Source organism: Panulirus ornatus, chromosome 52 (assembly GCF_036320965.1).
Source record: "Panulirus ornatus isolate Po-2019 chromosome 52, ASM3632096v1, whole genome shotgun sequence".
Classification (NCBI taxonomy): domain Eukaryota; kingdom Metazoa; phylum Arthropoda; class Malacostraca; order Decapoda; family Palinuridae; genus Panulirus; species Panulirus ornatus.
In genome coordinates, this window is record NC_092275.1 from 6,455,874 (window position 1) to 6,483,780 (window position 27,907).

Below are 27,907 nucleotides of genomic sequence, written 5' to 3' on the forward strand. Positions count from 1 at the left end.
AATATATAGCAATGAGGGCGCACTATCATGCAACATATAATGCCCTCCAACAACAAGGTTTCGAACCCCTTACCACTTCCTCCTAGACTATGCTGCCCATAATAGAGAAATGACTATTCGATTACTAGTAATGGAACACCCTTCGCCCCACGTCTATAAGCAACGGGGTCTAGACCGGTCACGGCCCGTCAGGCTCACATCACCCAGCCGTCAGCAGCTGAGTCGCGGGGGTTTTTGACGGGTGGCTGGGTGGGAAGAAGGCGCTGGCTGACAGGGTTAGTCTGTCGTCCCTTACGTGTGTGGGTTAAACCTTAAGAGGGAGTTAGCGATGGGTGGGTGGTGTTGGAGGAGCAAGAGGCCTCCTCCTCCTCCTCCTCCTCATCATCATCATCAACCCTTCCCCACCACCACAGCGACTACCCTGACCAATGGCTCTCCACCAGGGCAGAAAATGAAAGCCAGACACCCGAGGTCACCGGCAACCGAAGATGGAGGCCACTCTCTCTCTCTCTCTCTCTCTCTCTCTCTCTCTCTCTCTCTCTCTCTCTCTCTCTCTCTCTCTCTCTCTCTCTCTCTCTCTCTCTCTCTCAATCTATCTATCTATCTGTCTATTTCCCAGCTTGAAGCAAGACGACACGGAATTGATGCCAGACGTCAATATTGTAGGTTTGGGATCAAATCTACGACCATGTGTGAGAGGGGTGCGTAGGAGGAGGAGGAGGAGGCGGGACACACACACACACACACACCTGGAGGGTGTGAAGGTGGGCCACAACAGGCACACTGATGCGTCTTGTTTACAATCCCACAACACAATTTGCAGAGCTGCACCTCACGCCAAACCTCATTGTGGGCTCCTTGAGCCGCCATACCCTGAGGACCTGCCAGCCACCACCCACTTCCCCCAAGTTGGCACTGACGCTGGCTTACCACCATCCTGCCAACACCCACCTACAACCCTGTGCCAATCCTGTCTTATGGTACTACCCACATCTAAATATGTGCGGTTACCATCCTGGTGATACCCTGCCCACCCACCCCCTCATCATGCTGCCGTCACTCTGCCACCACCCTGCCAACATGCTGCCAACACTCTGCTACCTATGGTGTTACCACCCGTCCACCATTCACCAACCAAAATGTCAACGTCCATCTACCACTACGATACCATCCAGCCACCATTTAGCCACCATAGTACTCTTACTCTGCCACCAACAGCTGTTTGCCTTCCAAATGCCGCCACCACCCTGCCAACATGCTCTCCCATCATCCTGTCACCATCCTGTCTCATCTATAACATCTTCCAACATCATCGTGGACAGCATCATCTGCAGTGTTGTCAGTATACTAGAGACAGTGGGGCCAAGACAACACCTCACAGGCCCAGTGAGGGCAAGACAGCACCTCCCTGGGCCAGTGGGGGCAGGACAACACCTCCCTGGGCCAGTGGGGGCAGGACAACACCTCCCTGGGCCAGTGGGGGCAGGACAACACCTCCCTGGGCCAAGGGGTGGGGGCAGGACAACACCTCCCTGGGCCAGTGGGGGCAAGACAACACCTCCCTAGGCCAGTGGGGGTAGGACAGCACCTCCCTGGGCCAAGGGTTGGGGGCAGGACAACACCTCCCTGAGCCAGGGGTGGGGGCAGGACAACACCTCCCTGGGCCTGGGTTGGGGGGCAGGACAACATCTCCCTGGGCCTGGGTTGGGGGGCAGGACAACACCTCCCTGGGCCTGGGTTGGGGGGCAGGACAGCACCTCCCTGGGCCTGGGTTGGGGGGCAGGACAACATCTCCCTGGGCCTGCGTTGGGGGGCAGGACAGCACCTCCCTCACAATCATCCACCAATAAACCACTTTATGAGCCACCCTTTGTGCAGACTAAACAATAACTTTTCTGGGAAATCCAGCAGCGACAGTTGGTCCCCAGGGAGCCAACCCCGTCCTCTTCTCTCGTCTCCTCCAGGTCTAGCCAGGACTAGGTCACGGGGACTAGGGCACGGCACCAGGTCACGGGGTATGGTAGGGTACCAGGTCACAGGGGCTATGGTGCGACACCAGGGCACAGGACTAGGGCAGGGCACCAGGTCACGGGGTATGGTAGGGCACACCAGGTCACAGGGGCTATGGTAAGACACCAGGACACGGGACTAAGGCAGGGCACCAGGTCACAGGGCTATGGTAGGCTACCAGGTCATGAGCCTATGGTACGGTACCAGGTCATGGCCCTATGGTGCGGTACCAGGTCACAGCCATATGGTGCGGTACCAGGTCACGGGTCTATGGTGCAGCACCAGGTCACGGGGCTATGATAGGACAGCCAGTTAGGAAGTGACTGCTGTGGAGCACGTCTCGAACCTTGTCTCCCGTCCTCCACACAGTACAAGTCACAAATCTAACATTTATGTGTTCGAAACCCGTTCAGATGGCTAATCATATCAAAACACTCGCCTAACAAGAGACTAACAAGTTATTTTACTAATTGCTTTCCCTCCTACTGTACTACAGACATGGCTCAATAGTTTAGACTTAACCCCTTTATCAGTGACATTCTTCGGGCCTTCTGTATTATCAAGGGGAATTTTGGCAATCCTTTTCTACCAAATTAGATGGTGGTCCTTCCTTCCTGCCTCCCGCTCCCGGCCGCAATCATGTTAGTTTTTCTCCCGCCAAACGTACGAAAGCCTCCCCCCATCTCGCCCGACCTTGCTGCATGGTACGATAATTTCCTTTATGGTTCCAGTATACTGGAAGTGGCACGTTGCGTTGTTTCGTGCATGACGGTATCCCGTGCTGTCATACTGCATGACACACGTTTGCCGTGCTATCCTGTCACATGCATAACAACTGTCATAGTAGCAACTGTCACATGACAGGTGTCACATGTGTGACAACTTGGTGTCACACTGCAGTGCATACGATAATTTCTCCGTTGTGATACATAACACATAAGGTGGTGCGTCCCTATGCTGTATGCATGACAGTGGCATGTTGCCTGACCACAGGTGTCGTGCCATGGTATAGGTACGACCACAGATGTCTTGCAATAAATTGAGTACGACTATAGATGTCTCGCCCTGCCACATGAACGACCACAGGTGTGTCACCCTGCCACATGAACAAGTTCAGATGTCTCACCCTTCCCCATGAACGACCACAGGTGTGTCACCCTGCCACATGAACGACCACAGGTGTGTCACCCTGCCACATGAACGACCACAGGTGTGTCACCCTGCCACATGAACGATTTCAGGTGTGTCACCCAAACCACATGAACGATTTCAGGTGTCTCATCCTGCCACATGAACGACCACAGGTGTGTCACCCATGAACGACCACAGGTGTGTCACCCTGCCACATGTACGACCACAGGTGTCTTGCCATGCCACATGTATGACCACAGGCGTACCCTGCCACATTTACTACCACACGTGGCTTGCGCTTACACATGCACGAGCAGGTGTGTGCTGCCTCTCCACACACACACACACACACACACACACACACACACACACACACACACACACGACACCTATTGCCTCACCACCCTGCCATATACAGAACACCCCTCCCCCCCCTCCAGCAACCTACCATTTGTCCTGCACCAGGGCCAACACCTGACCCAGTGTGACCCGGTGAACAGCTGCCACACGTGTAGTGTGTACGATAACCGCTGTATGTGATGACACGTGCACATGACAGCTACAGAATGGATGTGAATGAATGTGACCTTTCTTCATCTGTTCCTGGCGCTGCCTCGCTAAAGCGGGAAACGACCAGCCTAGAGAAGAGAAGTATAAACCCTGCCGTCTTTAGGATTCGAACCCGGGGCGGCCAGTGCGTGACTCTTAACCGATCATAATTGGTCACTCACAACTCATTAACAGGTCCCTGCCCATAGCTGTTCTTGCCCCTAGCTGCCCCTGCCCCTAGCTGCCCCTGCCCATAGCTGTTCTTGACCCTAGCTGCCCCTGCCCTGCCCTAGCTGCCCCTGACCCCAATTGCCCCTTCCCATAGCTCCTGGAGACCACTAGTACCAAACACATGGCCTCTTCTCGAAACCATAATTACTTCCTTTTCTTTATAGCGTGAAAAATATATATATATATATATTTCCTTTCGTTTCTGACGACTCTGGAAGTATCGGATACAGAGCTGATGTGGTGAAGGTCGGTGGGTCGCCACGCTGACCACTTAAGTTAGGAAAGATAAGTGGCGGGAGGGAGGGCCTCTCTCACACCCAAAGTGTTCGGAGAGAGATAGTGGCGACCATTTTGATTTCGGCCTGTCCGGGTAAAATGAAGTGGTTCCTGGTGACCTGGTTTTCCCCGGCGATTTCTATATTTTGTCGCCTAATGATCACGCTAATGACGCTCTTTATCTCAGGGGTAATTACGCTGCGTCAGTCTTAAATACTTTAAATAGAACCTGTTGTACCTAAATATAACGAAGATAAAACTCTCGCCCTCCGGAGTTCTCCTACCTGGGTGGATGACAGACAATGGGAACACACAGTTCCAAGCGATCGATTTCCTCTACATGGCTCTGCCATACAACCACGTGTGTCTGCAGCCTTGCTGTTGGCACACGGGCCCTCCACAGTGTATGGTCCACACGCCACCGTACGAGGCGGCAGCAGAAGATGTCAGCGTCTTCGCCAACATAAATCCAAGTGCCATCTTGGTCAGACCTTGAGCAGGTAGAGACAATAAGTAACTCGGATCTTCATCTCCCGGGCTGTGGTGTGGTCTTGGTGGCGGAGAGAGAGAGAGAAAGAAGGGTCCCCCTTAAAGAGCATCTATCCAAGGGTTGACAAGGGTCAGGCTGCTGTACACCACACACAAAAAAAGGGCCAGGTGCTATTTGCATGATCGGGACGGACTCTGTCAACCCTGATCTGAAACGGTAGTGTGTGTGTGTGTGTGTGTGTGTGTGTGTGTGTTGGGAGGGTGGGGGTGGGGGGGGGACTGAAGGAAGAGTGTCAGGTCACGTGGCGGCCGTGGCCTGAGACGGAAATGGTGTCAGGTGAAATAGAGGTCAAAACCTAGTAGGGAAGTCTATCTGTCTGTCCGTCAGTCAAAACGCCAGTCTATAAGTACCTATTTGCATTGTCCCGGGGAGGGAGTTTTACACTCGTGGGGACTCCTCCACCTCCTCAACATTTTCTACTATCACAGAACTTCTTAAATCCATGTATGTTGACTGCATTAACCAGGTCCTCTGTCACTCTACTCTGTTCATCCACTACTCGTGTTCTATAATAATACTTCATTACATCTTTTGTTTTTTAAACAAGCTTCTTCATCTTAATTTCATGTCATGTCCTCTACTTGCTCTGTCCCTACATCTCTCGAAGAACTGTCCACTGTCCACGTCAGGGCGAACCCAGTCCACTGTCCAAGTCAGGGGGAACTCAGTCCACTGTCCATGTCAGGGGGAACCCAGTCCACTGTCCATGTCAGGGGGAACCCAGTCCACTGTCCATGTCAGGGGGAACCCAGTCCACTGTCCATGTCATGGGGAACCCAGTCCACTGTCCATGTCAGGGGGAACCCAGTCCACTGTCCATGTCAGGGGGAACCCAGTCCACTGTCCATGTCAGGGGAACCCAGTCCACTGTCCATGTCAGGGGGAACCCAGTCCACTGTCCATGTCAGGGGGAACCCAGTCCACTGTCCATGTCAGGGGGAACCCAGTCCACTGTCCATGTCAGGAGGAACCTAGTCCACTGTCCATGTCAGGGGGAACCCAGTCCACTGTCCATGTCAGGGGGAACCCAGTCCACTGTCCGTGTCAGGGGGAACCCAGTCCACTGTCCATGTCAGGGGGAACCCAGTCCACTGTCCATGTCAGGAGGAACCCAGTCCACTGTCCATGTCAGGGGGAACCCAGTCCACTGTCCATGTCAGGGGGAACCCAGTCCACTGTCCATGTCAGGGGGAACCCAGTCCACTGTCCATGTCAGGAGGAACCTAGTCCACTGTCCATGTCAGGGGGAACCCAGTCCACTGTCCATGTCAGGAGGAACCCAGTCCACTGTCCATGTCAGGGGGAACCCAGTCCACTGTCCATGTCAGGGGGAACCCAGTCCACTGTCCATGTCAGGGGGAACCCAGTCCACTGTCCATGTCAGGGGGAACCCAGTCCACTGTCCGTGTCAGGGGGAACCCAGTCCACTGTCCATGTCAGGGGGAACCCAGTCCACTGTCCATGTCAGGGGGAACCCAGTCCACTGTCCGTGTCAGGGGGAACCCAGTGTGTTTGTAATGTTGTCGAGATCTTGTATTTGTCTGTAGTTTTATCATCGTTGTCTTCCAAGTTTTGGCCATGTTCTCTGGGCTGGTTCACATAGGGATGAACCAACTGGTTTATTCTTCAACCGTTCGTGCTGTTCTTATTTCGGTAGTGACGAATCGTAAAACTGGCACACTTCCTTGGTGCATTGACGCTTCTGCCTTGTGAAACACTGAGACGATCCTGCATTGTGAAACACTGAGACGATCCTGCCTTGTGAAACACTGAGACGATCCTGCCTTGTGAAACACTGAGACGATCCTGCCTTGTGAAACACTGAGACGATCCTGCATTGTGAAACACTGAGACGATCCTACCTTGTGAAACACTGAGACGATCCTGCCTTGTGAAACACTGAGACGATCCTACCTTGTGAAACACTGAGACGATCCTGCATTGTGAAACACTGAGACGATCCTACCTTGTGAAACACAGAGACGATCCTGCCTTGTGAAACACTGAGACGATCCTGCCTTGTGAAACACTGAGACGATCCTGCTTTGTAGAACACTGAGACGATCCTACCTTGTGAAACACTGAGACAATCCTGCCTTGTGAAACACTGAGTCAATCCCTGTTTTCTGCAACACTAAGACATTACCACTTGACCTAACGTCTTCAACGCAGTACTCAACCCAACAAACTAGTCCCTTCCGATATCCTTTTTTCTTTCTCCCCCCGTTCACGATCACAAAACTCCACGAATCATACCTCCCCACGACCTAACAGGGCCGACTTTACGAGCATCAGCTGACGGTCCACGGGCCTTGGTGTGGGATACCATGGACCAGAGGTGTAGCCACCGTCGGGCTCTGTCTCAGATGATAGATAGTAATGCTGACGGAGCCTAAAAGGCGGCATTAAAGGCCGTTGCACCTTCATCTCTCGAGATCATTGTTCACGACGGCTCCGCTTATCATGCGGGGGAGGGGAGGAGGACCTACAAGGTGAAAAGCAATGGCAGAAAAGTGTCGAAGGTTAAAGAAGAGAGTGACTGGTGGCACTGAGAAGGCAGCCGCTCGGGGAGGGCCCCTTGTCGCCCTCCCTCCCTCCCTTCCTTCCCTTCCCTCCCAACAGTCGGAGGGAAGTCAAAGTAGGTGTGAATACGAGGCAGGTGGGCGACCTTTAAAATGCGGTGACGCAAGACTTCTCTCTCTCTCTCTCTCTCTCTCTCTCTCTCTCTCTCTCTCTCTCTCTCTCTCTCTCTCTCTCTCTCTCTCTCTCTCTCTCTCTCAACCAGGATGTCAGATTACTTATCTTGCCGGGCTCTGTTACACGGGTGGGGGAGGGGGGAGAGGGGGGAGCGAGAGGAGACTGACTGGCTGGCAGGCATTGACGTGCTGTCAGTGTGAGGGGAGTGTGGCGTGCTGAAGTGTGGGTGGTGTAGTGTGAGTGTGGCTTGCTGAAGTGTGAGTGGTGTAGTGTGAGTGTGGCTTGCTGAAGTATGAGTGATGTAATGTGAGTGTGGTCTTTGAGTGTGAGTGATTTAGAGTGGCGTGCTGAAGTGTGAGTGGTGCATTGTGAGTGTGTCTTGCTGAAGTGTGAGTGTGGCTCGCTGAAGAGTGAGTAGTGCAGTGTGAGTGTGGCGTGCTGAAGTGTGAGTGGTGTAGTGTGAGTGTGGCTTGCTGAAGTGTGAGTGTGGCTCGCTGAAGTGTGAGTAGTGCAGTGTGAGTGTGGCGTGCTGAAGTGTGAGTGGTGTAATGCGTGTGTGGTGTTCGAGTGTGAGTGGTGTAGTGTGAATGTGGCGTTCGAGAGTGCGTATGTGGTGTCAGTCCTGCACCAGAGTTGCTTCCGTCTCTCACACTCACAGGAAGTATGTACACGCGTATACACACACACCCCAGGTTACGAGAGAGACGCCATTTACCGACCGTTTTCAAAATGAAGGATGAACAGCTAGGCTGGGCCTGAGTCAGACGCCAAGACTAGAATTCGAACTCCCGGGCGGGGCCCTTGAATTCGTGTGGCACAAGGCTAAACACTGTCCTACGAAAGCTCTTGTGTGTGTGTTTCAGTTTATATTTGTTATCATATTTTGTTCATTATTGAGAGAGAGAGAGAGAGAGAGAGAGAGAGAGAGAGAGAGAGAGAGAGAGAGAGAGAGAGAGAGAGAGAGAGAGAGAGAGACAGGCAGGCAGGCAGACAGACAGACAGACAGACAGACAGACAGAGGGAGATATTTACACTTGTGTTGCCCTTTTCTTAACATTGTATACATGTACCATGTCTTTACTCCTTCGTACGTGTGTATATAGACACACACACACACACACACACACACACACACACACACACACACACACACACACACACACACACACACACCGGCCTATGCCAGGTATCCATTTATCGACCAACCCCAAAGGGAAGATAAACAGCTGGGTTGAGTGCGGGCCGACAACTACGCCCTGGATTCGAACCCATGCAGGCCCGACCCTAGGCTGGCCTGAGCTGGCTCATGGTCACTAACGCTAGCAACTATATGACGGAGGCTCGCGTGTGTGTGTGTGTGTGTGCGTGTGTGTGTGTGTGTGTGTGTGTGTGTGTGTGTGTGTGTGTGTGTGTGTGTGTGTGTGGCTAGCTATAAAACTACCTATCTGTCCAGCAATAAGAGAGCTTTACACCAGTGGGACCCCGTTATCTCGGAAATTTCTTTACCATTACCTGGTCTTTTCACAACATGTGTATGTGGCCAGCAGCAGCCTCAGCAGCCTCGGCTTCATAACCTGGTCTTAATCCTACCGCCCGTCAGCCTCACACTGAAGCAGGCCATCTTGACGCTCCTCCGACCAAGGCTTTGGACGTATCTTCTCCTCATGGTTTCTGGTTACTCCGTCACTGCATCTCATGACGACCTGGTCACTGTCAGCGTCGTCCGGTATCTTCTCCTCATGGCCTCCTCATGACGACCTGGTCACTGTCAGCGTCGTCCGGTATCTCCCCCTCATGACGACCTGGTCACTGTCAGCGTCGTCCAGTATCTTCTCCTCATGGCCTCCTCATGACGACCTGGTCACTGTCAGCGTCGTCCGGTATCTCCTCCTCATGACGACCTGGTCACTGTCAGCGTCGTCCAGTATCTTCTCCTCATGGCCTCCTCATGACGAAGTGGTCACTGTCAGCGTCGTCCAACTGAGGTCGAGACTTGAAGTCCACAAAAAGGCTGGCCCTCCCAGTTCACTCCTCCATGGTGGGCAAATCTGCAGCCATCAGTCCTTCATTATGACTCGTCTCTCTTCATCCAAGTAACATTCCTAAGTTACCTTTCTGTGGACTCTCTTCATCCAAGTAACATTCCTAAGTTACCTTTCTGTGGACTCTCTTCATCCAAGTAACATTCCTAAGTTACCTTTCTGTGGACTCTCTTCATCCAAGTAACATTCCTAAGTTACCTTTCTATGGACTCTCTTCATCCAAGTAACATTCCTAAGTTACCTTTCTGTGGACTCTCTTCATCCAAGTAACATTCCTAAGTTACCTTTCTGTGGACTCTCTTCATCCAAGTAACATTCCTAAGTTACCTTTCTATGGACTCTCTTCATCCAAGTAACATTCCTAAGTTACCTTTCTGTGGACTCTCTTCATCCAAGTAACATTCCTAAGTTACCTTTCTATGGACTCTCTTCATCCAAGTAACATTCCTAAGTTACCTTTCTATGGACTCTCTTCATCCAAGTAACATTCCTAAGTTACCTTTCTATGGACTCTCTTCATCCAAGTAACATTCCTAAGTTACCTTTCTGTGGACTCTCTTCATCCAAGTAACATTCCTAAGTTACCTTTCTATGGACTCTCTTCATCCAAGTAACATTCCTAAGTTACCTTTCTGTGGACTCTCTTCATCCAAGTAACATTCCTAAGTTACCTTTCTGTGGACTCTCTTCATCCAAGTAACATTCCTAAGTTACCTTTCTGTGGACTCTCTTCATCCAAGTAACATTCCTAAGTTACCTTTCTGTGGACTTTCTTCATCCAAGTAACATTCCTAAGTTACCTTTCTGTGGACTCTCTTCATCCAAGTAACATTCCTAAGTTACCTTTCTGTGGACTCTCTTCATCCAAGTAACATTCCTAAGTTACCTTTCTGTGGACTCTCTTCATCCAAGTAACATTCCTAAGTTACCTTTCTGTGGACTCTCTTCATCCAAGTTACATTCCTAAGTTACCTTTCTATGGACTCTCTTCATCCAAGTAACATTCCTAAGTTACCTTTCTGTGGACTCTCTTCATCCAAGTAACATTCCTAAGTTACCTTTCTGTGGACTCTCTTCATCCAAGTAACATTCCTAAGGTACCTTTCTGTGGACTCTCTTCATCCAAGTAACATTCCTAAGTTACCTTTCTGTGGACTCTCTTCATCCAAGTAACATTCCTAAGTTACCTTTCTGTGGACTCTCTTCATCCAAGTAACATTCCTAAGTTACCTTTCTGTGGACTCTCTTCATCCAAGTAACATTCCTAAGTTACCTTTCTGTGGACTCTCTTCATCCAAGTAACATTCCTAAGTTACCTTTCTGTGGACTCTCTTGATTAAGCCTTTCCCGTGACCAGACGTGAGAAGCATATTCTAGCTTTGTGTTCATGAATGTACTAAATATCTTATCGGACACTTCTATCCATTTGCTCAAATGCGAAACTCGGGTTTGCCAGCAGACAGTGTGCCTCTTGAAGAATTCTCTTAATACAGAATCCTGGCGGCAGGTTAAGGGTCTAGGATCTTCTTTCACCGTGTTCCATCCTCCTTACTTCCCATTTACTTGGGGTTAGAAGTCACCATCCTTTTTTTTTTTCCACTCACTGGCGGCGACAGTTCAGCCATTATTCCTCAAATCTGACACAAAGCTGACTTTATAAATACGCCACATAATGCCAGTGGCAAGTTCATGAAGACCATTATACCCACTTGTTGTGGCTGTGGTGTCCACTGGGAAAACAATTTCGAACTTATCACTCATCATCCCCTGCCATATTTTAAAGTGTTCAGAGTGTTTTAACTTTACGTAAATGAGTTTCATATGAATTTAATGTTTCATTTATGCAAGTAATGGTAAATATGTCAAACCGTTTTAAATATATTCTTTCCTGCATACTCATTCTCCAGTTAACTTTACATTCATTAAGTATGAGCTGCATCAACATTAGAATTAAATAAAAGACATCTATTGAACAGATCATCTTTAAAATTATACAAAATTCCATTTACCATTATTTTGATGGGTAAACTAACTTAAAACTCGATGAGAAAATCTCATGTCACATGCACCCACTCATGTCATATCTTGTCATTCACCCACTCATGTGAATCATGTCACATACACCCACTCACGTCATTCATGTCATGTTCACCCACTCATGTCAGTCATGTCACATTCACCCACTCGTGCGAGAAGTCATTCATCCACTCATGTCAGTCATGACAGATCTACCGACCCATGCCAGTCATGTCATTCACCCACTCATGTCAGATATATCACATCCACCCACTCATATCAGGCACGTCACGTTCTCTCACTTAAGTCACATCCTTCTATTCATATCGTTCATGTCACCTTCACCCACATATGTCATATCCATCCACTCATGTCACATCCATCCACTCATGGCAGTCACGTCGCGTTCACCCACTCATGTCACACCCATCCACTCATATCAATCATGTCATGTTCCCCCACTCATGTCACATCCATCCATTTATGTCAGTCATGTCAACTTCACCCACTCATGTCACAGAGGTATCTGGTACCAAAAAATATTGTAAATAAGTTTCTATAGTAACAAAGGAGCCGCTATCGCTCTCCCAGGCCCAAGGCTACTCTCACACTCACCACCCACACACCTACACCACCTACATCATCAAAACACCTGCAACACCCACACACCTACACCACCTACATCATCCACACACCTACATTAGCCATACACCCACACACACCTACACCACCAACACACCCACACACCCCTACACCACCAACACACCCACACACCTACACCAGCTACACACGCACATACCTACACCAGCCAAACACTCATACACCCACACACTCATACACCAGCCACACACCCACACACATACACCAGCCACACACCTACACCAGCCAAACACTCATACACCCACACACTCATACACCAGCCACACACCCACACCAGCCACACACCCACACCAGCCACACAACCACACACCTACACCAGTCAAACACTCATACACCCACACACTCATACACCAGCCACACACCTACACCAGCCAAACACTCATACATCCACACACCCATACATCAGCCACACACCTACACCAGCCACACACCTACACACCTACACCAGCCACACACCTACACACCTACACCAGCCACACACCTACAGCAGCCACACACCTGCACCAGCCACACACCTACACCAGCCACACACCTGCACCAGCCACACACCCTCACAGCTGATGGCTTGGGGCTCTCCTTACACAAGCGCACCACAGTTCGTCAGGATCGTCTGCTGGGAACCACAGACCTGACCTCTGCCAGAGGAGCCGCTAGAAATCACATACAATGAAAATCTGAAATTCTTCATTCAGCATTAATCTAATTCCACAAAGGGTAATTTTCCCGAGCGATGAACATTTCTGGTTATGAGCTATCTGGTGTGTGGGGGACGGGGGGGGGGGGGGGGGGCTGTGTGTGGGCGTGGGCGGCTGTGTGTGGGCGTGGAGGACGTGGCAGGTGGGTGGGGGGCGGGGGGGGGGCTGTATGTGGGCGTGGGCGGCTGTGTGTGGGCGTGGAGGACGTGGCAGGTGTGTGGGGTGGGTGGGGCCGGCCTGGGGTGGAGGCAGCGGGTGGCTGGGTAATGACCCGTGGGTAGCTGGGTCAGCAGGTCCACCACACCGTCAGCAACTGGTGCTGCCGCCGCCCACGCTCACCTCACCCCAGCCTGGGCCCTCATCCCCCCTCCCCACACCTCTCTCCCCAGCCTGGGCCCCTCATCCCGCCTAACCTCACCCCAGCCTGGGACCTCTACACGCCACCTCACCCTAGGCCTGGACACTCACCCTGCCTCACCTCCCCCCAGCCTGGACCTCTCAACCCGCGACCTCACCCCAGCCAGGACCCTCACCCAGCCTCACCCCGTCGTGCAGCTTTCGCTACTGGTCCGGCCCGACCAGGTCTGACCTGCAACACCCTGAACACCTGACCCAGCAACACCCTGAACACCGACCCAGCAACACCCTGAACACTGATGCAACAACACCTTCAACACTGGCCCAGTAACACCCTGAACACTGGCCCAGCAACATCCTCACTTCAGAACACTTGTTTGTCAACGGGGTCAAACTGGTGTACTTGAATACACTTGTAAAGATGGAACGTAACACTGAAAATCTAATACAATATCCTTTGAGTGAAATGATGTTTCCACAATGAGAAAGCAGAGTTAATGAGAAAACGAGACTGGGAAGGATGACATAAGAGATTCATATATCTAATTATAATTAGACGTACAAGAAAATGAGCACAGGATATGCAAAATAACATCTATGTATCTAAGATTAAGTAGAATGTATTCAAGGTTAAGAGTGAAAATTGAATAAGTAGAAAACTGAATATGTAGAATGTCAAATAGGTAGAAAATTACATAGGTAGAAAATTCAATACGTAGAAACTTTAAGGGATAACAGAGGACTTCTCACAGTTTGGAGAATCCTATACTATTCCTAATATGTAAGACGGTGTTAAAGATTTCTCAATAGATAAATTGTAGTAGCTTGATAATGACGGCCTCAAATGACCCCTGGCAGTTGATAGGTCAACAGCCCAAACAACCAATCATCCTCACACAAAGAAATACAAAGGAGGTCAAACAGCAACAAACCACTGGGGACTTTCGAGGTTGTTTGTGGCAGTGGATGATGTCAGAAACTCACTGATTAGTGTGCTACGACTTAGAAGGAATACAGATTCTTCATATATTCGCATCCACTTTTCACCTTTGGGGAAAGAAAGAGAATCAAGTATTCCACAAATACCAAACGTATTCCCAGGGACAGACGTCGAGCCATCACACAAACATGACACTCAAAGATAAGAGGAACAAAGACATCTTTAGAAGGATTAGATCCACATACGTTCACCTGGCACATGTGATCCTCCTACAATACTGAATGACAAAATGATGCGCACGTAGTTCATTTTAGTCATTCTTTTAGCACTGGAAAGTCCTGCCCAGCTTACTCAGCTCTGCCATTACAGCGGAAGGTGTATTAAACTGAAACCCTCCTATAGAATTTCCAAGCCAGTATACTCTCTCTTCATACTGCATGGTATCATTTTTAGCAGTTTTCCTGCGGGTTTATGAGCCGGGGAGAATGGTGGGCTGGTGGGGAGCCGTCTGCTTTACTCTCCTGTCTCTGTTTACATAGATCAGAAACGAGGTATACCATCACTATCCTACAGCAGATAACCTCGTCATAGACCATCAGGTCTTCTGTTATCTGTCCCTCCCATTTACACCGACGTGAAACTAGTGTAACTCCTTTCAGACAACAAAAATCACATGTATATCATATGTAGAACTGAATACTACTTTGGCGTCTGATTTATCTGGTGAGTGTTAGTTGAAGTGGTGTTGATGGCTGTCTGGCCCAACGCCTCACCTTGCCTTCCTTGTGACGAAGGAACACATAAATAAGACTTAGTTCACCTCTCTCATTCAGTTTCACTGAATGAGAAACGTTTGAACAAATTAGTATGAAACGTTTGGTGATTTACATATCCTTTTCCCTTTGAGCAGTCTACCTTTCAGGAAACAGAGATTTCAAAGCTGAAAGGAAATAACTGGTCACTATCTATAGGTGTGGTTCTCAATGCAATCTACAATGCACTGCAACAGATAAGAGAGTAAAAATACCTTCGCGCCGGAAGGCTAAACCACCATCACCCTCCTCTTAAGTAATTAATGTAATCAGTAGTTAACTATGTCTCGTTACATCTTGAGGAAGATAACAGCTGTTGTACGGCCGGGGCTGCTGCTGTGAGTACCTTGTACTCTTCAGGGGCATGGTTACAAACGCTGTACACCTGCTGCTCCGATGTCTGTACACTGATCACAACTGTAATGACTCTTCTCCCTCTGTGTTACAGGCATCAGCCCTGAGGAGGAAGCCTTGTACAGCGCCAGAGATGACGATAGAGACGTGGTAAGTATCACTGTGTCTGTCTTATCTCAAAAACGAAAAATCTGATTAAAGAAATGACTCTTTATTTCTACACACACACACACACACACACACACACACACACACACACACACACATATATATATATATATATATATATATATATATATATATATATATATATATATATATATATATATATATATATATATATATATATATATATACTTTCCAAAATAGATGTATATCAGACCGGCAATGTGTGTTTTGCCCTAGACATTATATCTATGGTGGATCTTATGACAATAATGACAATAATCAGAACCCGACACTTTTTTCAGCGACCTCGGGAGGGCAGTCGACCTCGCTACTTGTCCGGCCGCTACCTGAACTACCACGAGGAGGTCTGCATCACCAAGAAGTGAGTACCCTCCACCAACCTCCCTCCACAACCTCCGCAACCAGCTGAGGTACACTGGTTAGTACCCTCCACCACCTCCACAGCCACCTTAGATACACTGGTTAAGACCCTCCACCTAATCCCTCCACCATCTCCATAGCCACCTTAGATACACTGGTTACTGCCCTCCATCACCTCCCTCCCCTCCACCTAATCGCTCCACTCCCACTACAACCATCTTAGATACACTGTATAGAACCATCCACCCCCACTACAACCAGCTTAGGCACACTGTTCTGTACCCTCCACCACCACAATCACAACCGGCTTAGGTACACTTCCCCCCCTACACAGTGGGTGTAAATTCATTTTAGTGGGGTAACCACACCCGTGTTGAACCATACGTGTGTGTGGCGGGTGTAAGTATACCTTCGTGACCAGGCATGTTTTATGCAAGTATAATTATCAGACATAAGTCCTTCCTCATAACCAAAGCGTAATAAATTTCACTTTGCCATGACTGGTGAAGACATGACATAGGGTCATGATCAGCATCCTAAACAAACACAATATCTCATAACTAAATCATTCATTGTGAGACGAATCATCATTAATCTTTGATCAATCATCGTTCTTAACAACCACGGACTAGGTGATTAAACTTCACAGCACTGGATATTGATCGAGTAGTAGTAGAAGGCGTGGACATTAAAAACATGTGATGCAAATTGTCATGAATACTGTATTCACTGGCTGAGAGGATAAGAGTTGCAGGTGGGATGGAGTGATGATGATGGTGGTGTGTGTGTGTCCCCACGTACAGAGGGTGGAGGGAGCTGTACGAGTCCGTGGATGTCGACGGGAACGAAGTGGTCATCGTCAACTCCATCGGCGGCCCCAACCAGACCTACTACAGTTATGAGTGTGAGGAGCCCTGCACCGCATGCAAAGGTCAGAACCGTACCTTCCATTACCCTGGCAACCCTACCTTCCCCTTCCCCTGACGGACGACCCTACCTCACCTTCCCCTGACGGACGACCCTACCTCACCTTCCCCTAACGGACGACCCTACCTCACCTTCCCCTGACGGACGACCCTACCTTCCCTTCCCCTTGTGACTTTATGTCACTTCCCCTGGCAATCCTAGATCCCATTCCCTTGCAAACTTTAGCGGAAGGTCAGAATCCTACCTCCCCTTCTCCTGGAACACGGCAGCAGAGGTAAGGTCAGAACCCTACCTCCTCTTCCCTTAGGACACTACAGCAGAGGTAAGTTCAGAACCCTACCTTCCGTTCCCCTGCCACACTACAGCAGAGGTAAGTTCAGAACCCTACCTTCCGTTCCCCTGCCACACTACAGCAGAGGTGTAAGGTCAGAACTCTACCTCCTCTTCCCCTGGGACACGGCAGCCACGTAGGTGAGTCATGGCGACGACAGGTAAGGCAGGGTGCAGGAGGACTGCACAAGGAGCCAGCCCTCCCCAGCACCAGACCCAGCACGTCATGTTCCCGTAAGACCATGACCAACAAACCTCCCCCCCCCCCAAACCCCCCTTCCCTGCCTTCCTACCTGTCCCACAATCCTTTAATCGCGTTACCAGACTCCCTCATCTCGTGGCCACTGCTACTAATTTCTCCTCTCATCACCAACCTCTCCTCCTTATTAGTTTACTGCTCGTCACGGCTCCGGGAATCAATGGGAACTTTTTCTAAAGCTCTTCTCTCACACGACCTACGAAGCGCCGTGATTTCCACGAGATCCGACGGGCCCCTCTTAAAACTCATAAATGTGAAGTTACTTGTACGGACGACAAGAAGAAGTTCCAGTTTAACTTCTCAGGTTCGCGTCTCCTTACTAATTTCCGGCGAGGCACAAGTTGGGGGCGCCACAGCCAACCTGTTTTTTACTGAGGGGTCGCTGGTGGGTCGTCCAGTCTGGTGGAGGGAGGGCTCCACCAGCCATCCACCCCCACGGACTCTATACTCGTTGACACACTGGGCCAGCGATCGGCCCACTGTGGCTGGCTGCAGTGGCAGGCTTCGAGCATCCACTGCAATACCATCACCGACGCTCCTCCTCCTCCTACTACTACTATTACTACTCCAGTAGCGAAAGTGGGAAGTGACACTACCACTGCAGAGTGGGAACTAATTTTACCGCTACAGTGGTAAGAGTGGCACACACACACACACACACACACACACACACACACACACACACACACACACTCACGCCTGATATTGTTGGGGTTGCAGAAACAAAACTTACTAAAGAGATACGATCTCATCTTTGCTGTCCAGAAGGGGTATGCGATAGTGGTCTGCAGTCATCCCAGCTGTTCATTTATAAGGATGGTCGATATATGGGAGAGAGAGAGAGAGAGAGAGAGAGAGAGAGAGAGAGAGAGAGAGAGAGAGAGAGAGAGAGAGAGAGAGAGAGAGAGAGAGAGGAGGGGGAGGTTAATCTACGTGTGAGTTTGAATGGAGAAAACTTAGAAGAAGCGAAGTGTTTTGGATACCGGGAGTGGACATGGGCGAATGGAACCATGGAAGTGGATGTGATTCACAGGGTGGGGGAGGAGGCGAGGGTTCTGGGAACGCTGAAGAAGGTGTGGAGAGAACGTTATCTGGGGGAGCAAAAATAGGTATAATTGAAGGTATAGTAGCCCCAACAATATCATATGGATGCGAGGCATGGGCTATAGATAGGGTTGTACAGAGAAGGGTGGATGTGTTGGAAATGAAATGTTCGAGGACAATATGTGGTGTGAGGTGGTTTGATCGAGTAAGTAATTAAAGGGTAAGAGAGATATGTGGAAATATGACCGTGGATGAAAGAGCTGAAGAGGTTGTGCTGAAATTGTTTGGACATATGGAGAGAACGAATGAGGAATGGGTGACAAAGAGGATGTATGTGTCAGAGGTGGAGGGAACAAGGAGAAGCGGGAGACCAGACTGGAGGTGGAAGGATGGAGTGAAAAAGATTTTGAGCGATCGGGGTCTGAACATGCAGGAGGGTAAAAGGCGTGCACGGGATAGAGTGAACTGGAAAGTTGCGGTATGCTGGGGTGACGTACTGTCAATTAACTGAACCAACGCATGTGAAACGTCTGGGGTAAACCATGGAAAGGTCTGGGGGGCCTGGATGTGGATAGGGAGCTGTGGTTCTGGTGCGTTCCACACAACTATAGACTGAGTATGAGTGGATGCAGCCTTTCTTCGTCTATTCCTGGCGTTACCTCGTTAACGCGGAAAACGGCGATCAAGCAGGGATGGGGTACATGAACATTTTCCTTTCTCTTTCTCTGTGGAACAACGCACTTGGTACGGCTTAAGGTGTGGGAAGAGTGGCTTGCTTCGGCATACAGTATTCTCGGAGCCGATGACTTCTATACTAATGGTTGTAACCCAATGGGGAATTTATTTTGCCGACAAGAAGTCGCCCCCGTTGAATCACCTGTGTTCCCAAACATAGATTCATCTTAAGTTCTTCAATAGTCGTACCTCCTCCAATACTACGTCGCCATTAGCGCTACCTGCCATGAGGGGCTTGTCAAGTGTCGGTAGCCAGGAGATCATGGCAACACTCAGGTAATAGTTAGGCTAGGTAAGGTCGGGCTGAGCCCCAAGGAGAGCGGGGCATGCCAGGCTTAACACCCTGTCCACCAGGGTCAGCTTGGCTGGGCCAGCCAAGTTTTCTGCCCGTGTATCAACAGGTTAAGGGTAAGTCTTCTTAGTCCTTGAGATATAATCCATACATCAACAGGTAGGTTTCTGATGAGATATACACGAGAGGAATTTTACCCACACGGTAATGTCTTCCATGTTGGTGAGGAAGTGGTGCTGGCTCATATCACTGTCCCTTACGTGTATGTCACTGTTCACTACTACAAGTGCGCCAGGCCAGGCTGGTCGTGCTGACGTGCAGGTGTCTCCCGCAGGTGTGATAGGCCACTCCATGTGTAAGATGCGATATACGTACGTCAAGATGTACTACCAACTCAAGCACGGCCGACGGTCGAACACGCCTCGGTGGGACTTCGTGGAGGTGCCGTCTCACTGTGCCTGCGAACTGGTCCCGGAGAACGCTATCGACCGTGAATGTCTCGAGGACTAAGGTGTGTTGTGGGCAGGTGTTGCTACCTGTTGTGGGCAGAAGTGTTGGTACCTGTTGTGGATGGAGGGTCCTGATGGCTGCTGTGGGGCGTGGTTGTTCCTGGGGGTCAGTGGTTGCGAGTGAGGCTGTGGGCGTCAGTGGTGTGTTGAGTGATGTGTCTGGAGAAGGTGACAGGGGCTTGTATATTTTCATGAACTTGAGGATTTTATAGGTAAGGCCCCTGCCAGAACCTGTGGCTTGAGGCCAGTTATGGAGATGACTTACCATATTTTGTCATTTTTTAAGATGGCGGTTTTAAGAAACTTTTCTGTGAGAAAGTGACAGGGGAAGGTATCAAATGCTTTACTGGTATCTCAGTCTGTCCGGGAGATGAGGGGACTGTGGTTGGTTGAAGCCATCCGGGATGTGATGTGTGGTGTTTGTGTGAAATGTGGGAGTGGAGTGACTGTGTGTGTAATACCGTGTTGTGTGGATGAGAGTGGAACATTTTTTGTTTGATTGTGTTGAGAATAACGTAGATTTTTTCCTAAGGGGAATGGCTACAGAAGACAATATTGGTAGAGGGCGGTAGGAGGAGGGGACGACGAATAACATGGAGGGATTTCAGGATGGGTACCATGTTGGCAAACTTGTAGATGTTTGGGATTTTGTTGAATTACCAGGAGCGGTTGAAGACATGTGGGAGTTACCTGATCTGTGTCTGGCCCGAGAGTGTTTTATGTGGAAGTTTGATTCTGTTGTTAGGACCTGCCGCAGGAGGGATCTTTTTTTTTAAGGTTCTAATTGGGTTGTGAGTAACAGTGGATTTGAAAAATTCCATTAAAACCCTTTAAAACCTCCTGCAGTAGGCCCTGAAAACATATCAAACTTCCACATAAAACATTTTGTGCCAGATACAATCCAGATATCTTCGACCACTCTTGGCAATACAAGAAAATCCCAAACATCTAAAATGGTACTTATTCTGATACCCTCCACAAAATCTATCTTTCCCTCCTCGTGCCGCCATCTACCACAACCCTCAACGTCCACTCTCCTTGCATGACTGATCCACAACAGAATCAAATGAAATATCCCACTTTACTCTGTCCAATATGGCATCAAAAGGACTTCTGAATCTTTATAAGCTTCCTGCATTCACTTTACCCTTACTTAGAAGGTTCCAACTACCAACAGTGAACCAATATTTCCCTACATCCTTCTTGACCATCTTTTCCCTCAGCTCTTGATCATGGCCTCTGGTAAACTCTGCTACTACACCTCGAGAAGAACTGTTTACTGCAGACATTATCCAGCTGACTTGGGAGCTTGAAGCAGTTTTGAGGTCATCCTTCTCTCTCTTATCATCACAGGGGTGGACGGGTGTGTAGCCCTCGACCTTTCATAATAGTAGCTCAGTTCCCTTAAATTCGGGAACGTTCTTGGTTACTCATCTCTGGACCTGCACAATCATATCATTTTGCCTCTTTGGGGCGCTCTGGCCAGACCTGAGGGACATACTCTAGCTTTGGTTTATGGTGTGAACAGCTTGCCAAACATATTCTTATCCATATACTCGAATTCAAATTGTAACATTGCCAACGTCAGTTTAAGTCATTCATATTTCTTCTGATGTGTAGTTTTGATGTCAGATTAGGCACAATATCGACCCCTAAGAATCTTTCACACATCGTTTCCTGCAGTTTATTTCCCGATAGGCAGTATTTACATTGAAGCCTTCATTCGCTGAATCCCATCCTCATCACCTAACATTTACTTGGACCAAATCTCATCATCCATCTATCAAACTAACTTTGGAGGTGTATGCAAGTTCTCCTGTAAACTGCTGCAATTGATCAATTCATTCCTTATTTCTCTCACGATCTTGGTATCGTCCGAAACCATGGAGAGGTACGAATTTAGTCCTTCGGGAAAGTCGTGTACATACGCCAAGAATAGCGGGTGTGCCAGGACGAAGCCTTGCGGCACTCCACTTAAACCCTCATCCCATTTTGAACATGTGCCTCTTCCCTACGTCCAGTGTTTCCTTCCATCGCCCCCTTATTCCTAAATCAGCCTCCGATGGAGAGCAGCGTCAAAGGCTTTCTGGCGGCCTAGGAAAGCAGTCCATCAATCCACCTCTTTGATTGGAGACTGAGACCACACTGTCATAATGAGTCTAAAAGTCTCGTTATGCACGAAATGTTTCCTCTATAACCAGGTTGCGTCCTAGTTAAGTCGTTCACTTGTTTTCTGATCATCTTTTCCGGCGTTTTACAGACCACACTCGTCAACGAGACAGTTCTGTAGTCCGGTGTAATTGTTGTTAAATGCAGACTTGCCATTTGCCTTCTCCCACATCTGGGAAACGACACTTTTTCCCTAAAGTCTTATTGATCAGTATTTCGAGTGCACTAGCACAGGCCTCTGGAACGTTCCTTCACCATATATTGTGAGACGTCACCAGGTCCTTGAGCCTTATATGGATCAAGTTATTTTATATTCTGATGATATCATTTCTGTCAACAGGGATATCATCGAAGACTTCTCCCCCTTCCCACCTTTTTAACATTGATTTGGTATTACTTTCCACAGTGGAAACACTCGTAAATCTATCATTCAACTCCTTACTTATTCCTCAAATTCTTCAGGAGTTTTTCCTTCCAAGTCCCATAGCCTGATTGAGCGTTCTGTAACTGATAGTTCCCCGCTGATGAAATCACGGAAAAGCAAGTCTAATTACCTATTTTCAATGTACGGGGCGGGAGTTGTACACTCATGGGGCCCCATCTCTCGTACTATATGGGGCGGGAGTTATACACTCGTGGGGGCTCATCTCTTGTACCGCACGGAGCGGGAGGTGTACACTCGTGGGCCCCATCTCCTGAACGTTCTCTGCTATCATAAAACTTCCTTAATCTATGTATGGTGTCTGTAATAACCTTGTCCTCACGCATCCTATCCCATTCACCCACCACTCTTGTGCTATAGATAAAAACTATTTCTTTGCTTAACTTGATTTCATGTTATGTCCTCTGGTTGTTCAATCCTTACATCTCTCGAAGAACTATTCATTGTTCACGTCATGGATCTGTTTCAAAAACGTGTGACCGGGTCACCCCTTACTCTTCTGTCCTCTAAGGTGGACAAATTTAATGCCTCTATCCTTTCCCTGTGCCTCGTTAGGTGTTATTTCTGATTTATGTGATGGGGAAATAGTTCTACGCTTATGTTGCCCCTTCACTTATCCTTTTATATATGTATCATGTCTTTATACATTTGTACACACACACACACACACACACACACACACACACACACACACACACACACACACACACACACATCTCCCTAAGCCAAGTACCCATTTATCGAACAGCCCTGAGGGGGTGGACGAACACCTGGGTTGAGTGTGGGCCAACTGCCATGCCCAGAATTTGAACCCATATGTGTGTGTGTGTGTGTGTGTGTGTGTGTGTGTGTGTGTGTGTGTGTGTGTGTGTGTGTGTGTGTGATTTAATTTGTGCATATGAGTGCGTGGGTATGTTAATGCATGTCTGTCTGGGACTGAGGTTTGTGTTCCCCTCTATATAAACGTCATATGTTACAGAAAAAGTTCCACTCATTCGTATTTTTACAGTTCATAACAGTGACCGGCCACTATGTAATTTTGTAATGGAAGCGGAGCTAAAAATCCACAGTGGTAAACTTGGTTTACTATGCCGCTGCCACTGACAATTATGTTTATGATATTGCCAACGTGAGCGTCACATTGTTATTTTTCTATTCACCATTAATTACTAATGTATTGCTATTTACCAGTGTGTTGCTGGCGGCCAGTGTAGTGTTACTGGCCAGCTGGAGGTCACTACTGACGAAGGCATGACATATCTTCCCCCTTCCCCCACACAGGGCGGGGTCCTCGACCAGCGTACCACCAGCTCCTCCCCCGGCCGTAACTCCGCACGCAGGGTACCTACTTGTCGCCTCTCGCCTCGCTCCCTCGACCTGCCTACCCACCTGCTGCCACCACTGTCATCCTAACGGGCTCGTCAACCCCCAGCAGACAAACCCAGGAAGCTGTCAACCACGCAGGGAACCAGCCATTGCGCTGTGAACCCCAGCAGGGAGACTGGCTTTCAGGTAATCCAGTAACCAACAGGAGGCTTTGTGTGACCATGAGGGGAAAGTCAGGGTACATTGTCGACCCCTCCAGGGTTACCATAACCCCAGCCCGCTGAGCCACATGAGGCAGGATAGTCCAGTACAACCGTGTGTTACCTCACAACTATAACCAGCGGGTTATAACCCCGGGATAAACAACTCAAGAGGCTGTCAACACTTGAGGGGGAAGGAAGGAAGGAAGTCACCTGGGCAGGCTGTTCGTCTATCACGGACGACCAGTGAGGATCTCAATCACGGACGACCTGTGAGGCTTCGCCACCGTCAGAGACGACCTGTGAGGCTTCGCCATCACCACGAACGATCTGTGAGGCTTCGCCATCATCACGGACGACCTGTGAGGCTTCGCCATCACCAAGGACGACCTGTGAGGCTCGCCATCACCACGGACGATCTGTGAGGCTTCGCCATCATCACGGACAACCTGTGAGGCTTCGCCGTCATCACGGACGGACGATCTGTGAGGCTTTGCCATCATCACGGACGACCTGTGAGGCTTCGCCATCACCACGGACGATCTGTGAGGCTTCGCCATCATCACGGACGGACGACCTGTGAGGCTTCGCCATCAGCACGGACGGACGACCTGTGAGGCTTCGCCATCATCACGGACGGACGACCTGTGAGGCTTCGCCATCATCACGGACGGACGATCTGTGAGGCTTCGCCATCATCACGGACGGACGATCTGTGAGGCTTCGCCATCATCACTGACGGACGATCTGTGAGGCTTCGCCATCACCACGGACGATCTGTGAGGCTTCGCCATCATCACGGACGGACGACCTGTGAGGCTTCACTACCAAGTCACCCTCGCGAGGCCGTGCCAAGTCCTCCAGACCCACACATCCCCTTCCACCAGAACACAATCGACCCCTTCCTTCAGCGGCAGCCCCACCAGGTCCTCAGCTCATCAGGGAAAATCCGGGGAGGTGCCAACCTAGCAGGACGAGGAACAACAATCCCGATAGCTGTAAGGGTCAGCCGGGAAGCTATAGGGAGCCTGGCAGCGGTCAGCTGAGCAGGATGTATGGCGGTCTCGTGTGGGGACAGTGTTATCAAGAGGACCACATCCTCTGTACTTGTTGGCTATCATTACGGAAACAAAGGACGCCAACGCAAAGGACTGAATAATTCTCTATATAAAAAAAAAAAGGAATGTTTTTTGAAATAAGTACCTGATTCGTATGCGTTGGGAATCAATATATCAGCTATGTTGACATTTTTTCTCTCTTATTTTCCTCCTGCTTTTAGATCGATTCTCTTATATTTTCCTCTAAATAAATGAGTCACAATATCATCGTTTGCACCAATCCTCACCAGATGAACTATGATGTGGTCCACCCAACCTGGGCGACACCCAGGGTCGGGTCTGGCTACCACATGATGGAAACCTTCAGTGATGTAATGCAATGGGTTTCCTTCATGTTGACAAAGATGGTATCATTCTCCAAGCGACACCACACACTTGTACCAGACACCCAGGTAAGCAGGGTATCAGGTACTACGGTAAGCGAAGGGCAGACACCTGGACCGTGCAGGTATTACGACTGGTCAGGTCAGATGGCCAAAGAAGTCAGGGAAGCAACCAGGGACTAGGTATCAGGACAGCCAGGTAGGCAGGTCAAGTACACCAGGGCAACCAGGGACTGAGTAACAAGGGCAGTGGTAACAAACCGGCTAATAACCAGGTACCAGGACTAGCAGGTCACACCAAAACAGCCATGGACAGGTACCAAGATAAGCAGGTCACAGATACCAGGGCATTTAGGGGCCAAGTACCGGGATAAGTAGGAACAAGGTGTGAGGACAGGAGAGGACTTGAAAACGAATAGATTCAGTTGAGGTAGGAGCATAGCTCACCGGAGGAGGTCAATGTTGTTTAGAGGTGGTCATATTTGTACTGAATCCATCATATTTCTGGTTTAATGGGAATCTCCTTTTGGTGGTTGTAATGTTAGAAATTCCTAACATGACAACGTGTACCTATGTGAGGTCCCTTACCCGACCTCCCTACCAACTGAATCACAAACACACACACACACACACACACACACACACACACACACACACACACAATGGGCCTCCATGGTGAAGTGGTTAGGTCTCCTATCCATAAGCCAACACGGGCCCTACCAGAGGCAAGCCCGCATAAGTTCGAGTCCTGGGCACAGGCAGTCGGTCCACACGCGACCCAGGTGCACATCCTCCCCTCGAGGCTGGTCGATAAGTGTATACCTGGCTGAGGCTAGTGTGTGTATCTGTCTATACACACATAGGAGTAAAGACACGGTACACATATACAAGGTCAAGAGACGGGGCAAGACGAGTGTAAAACTCACTTCCTGCATCGCCATAAAGACATCAAGCTTGATAACAATTCATAAGAATATCATTTTGCTTGAAAGAAGTAAAAAAAGAAAAAAAGAATAATCCAAATGAAGAATGGTTGGCCATGTGCAGCGAGGGATTCGTCCCTTTGAACTTATGATAAAGCCATAAGTGAGATATTAATCCCCGTGAGTATCTTACTACCGCGCCACGTATATAAAGTATTCAGAATGTAATATGGTGAGCCGGAGGCGGGGAGGGAGTGCCTGTAATACCTGCAGAAGTGGGAGATCAAAGTGGCGAGTGGTCCCCGCCAGGCAGGCGCGATCCGCCCTCCTTAATAACGTCTTGGACGGCAAGGAGAGGCGGAGGAAGAGTGGCGGGCACAATAGGCCCTCTCCCTGGGCTACCCGCTAATTCCTCATTAGGCTGTAGTCAGTGGGCGGCCGCCCGCCACCAGCACGCCCTCACCCACGCCCCCCCAACACCTGACACCACCACACCACACCAGACACAGAGCCACATATCCACTCCTCACCCGAGCGTACTGCCCACGATGGTCTACAGGGACACCGTCAGATCCAGGAGACAATGTCACAGGTCGTCTGGACCATCTCGAGGAAGCGGTGGGGGTGGGTGACACGGCTGTATAAAGCATGGATGGACCGGGAGCAGGGCTTGTCTCGTGTTCTCTGATGCCTTTTATACAACACAATGGAAGGACTTTAGTTAGGGTAAAGAAGTGCGAAGAAAAAAGAAAAAGAATCTAATGATTTCTGAAAGTCGCAACCCTTTTCTTACAGTAGGGCCACGACGTAGATGTGAGGATAAGCACGAGAAGGGGAAGAGTTCTAGAGATGAGCGGTGTAGTGAAAGAAACAGACACCACAACGGTCCATCCTTGAGCATCCAATGACCAAACAGTAAACACATGACGTAGCAGCTTACCAGGTACTACATGGTCCAGCTTGATGGCGAGGACATACAAGCATCCAGGTCCTGGCAGAAGAAACAGAAGCAATATCCACAGAAGAGTAAGAAAGAAGCAACATCGGGGAGTAGGACAAGATACAAGTGAGTATAAGTTCTGAGGTCAGAGTAGGATCGCTTTAGACCCGAGTATGAAATCAGTCTTTCGAATAATACGATCAAATGCTCGAACGAGAAGAATTTGCGGAATCCAAACATGGATTCCAACTCTATAGAGGGAGATTCAGATACTTGCGTTATGTGGGATTTCTAAGATGGATTAGATGCTACTTTGATGCTAGGGATAGCTACTAGATGAGTAGTAGAATGAAGAGCCATCAGAGAGTTAAAAAAAAAAAAAAAAGAGAGAGAAAGAAAACGGAGAGAAATTGGGTTTTAGAGGCTTATTCAAACTTAACCAGGTCACGTCTGCCCCACTGGGGAATCCTGTTGAAATCTGAGTTTATGGAAGTATTTCTG

General features: G+C 49.2%; 1 protein-coding gene across 2 annotated transcripts in view; it reads left to right on the forward strand.

Annotated features, from left to right (window-relative positions):
- LOC139765013 (uncharacterized) overlaps window positions 1–24,555 on the forward strand; it is a 166,347-nt gene extending 141,792 nt beyond the window's left edge. For both annotated transcript variants that reach the window (XM_071692080.1, XM_071692081.1), the window contains 5 exons: window positions 15,415–15,470; window positions 15,791–15,870; window positions 16,673–16,800; window positions 19,791–19,967; window positions 23,858–24,555. In XM_071692080.1, the coding sequence (XP_071548181.1) occupies window positions 15,415–15,470; window positions 15,791–15,870; window positions 16,673–16,800; window positions 19,791–19,966 (440 nt within the window). In that variant the 3' untranslated portion in view covers window position 19,967; window positions 23,858–24,555. The remainder of the gene's footprint in view (window positions 1–15,414; window positions 15,471–15,790; window positions 15,871–16,672; window positions 16,801–19,790; window positions 19,968–23,857) is intronic.
- Window positions 24,556–27,907: the final 3,352 nt, after the last annotated feature.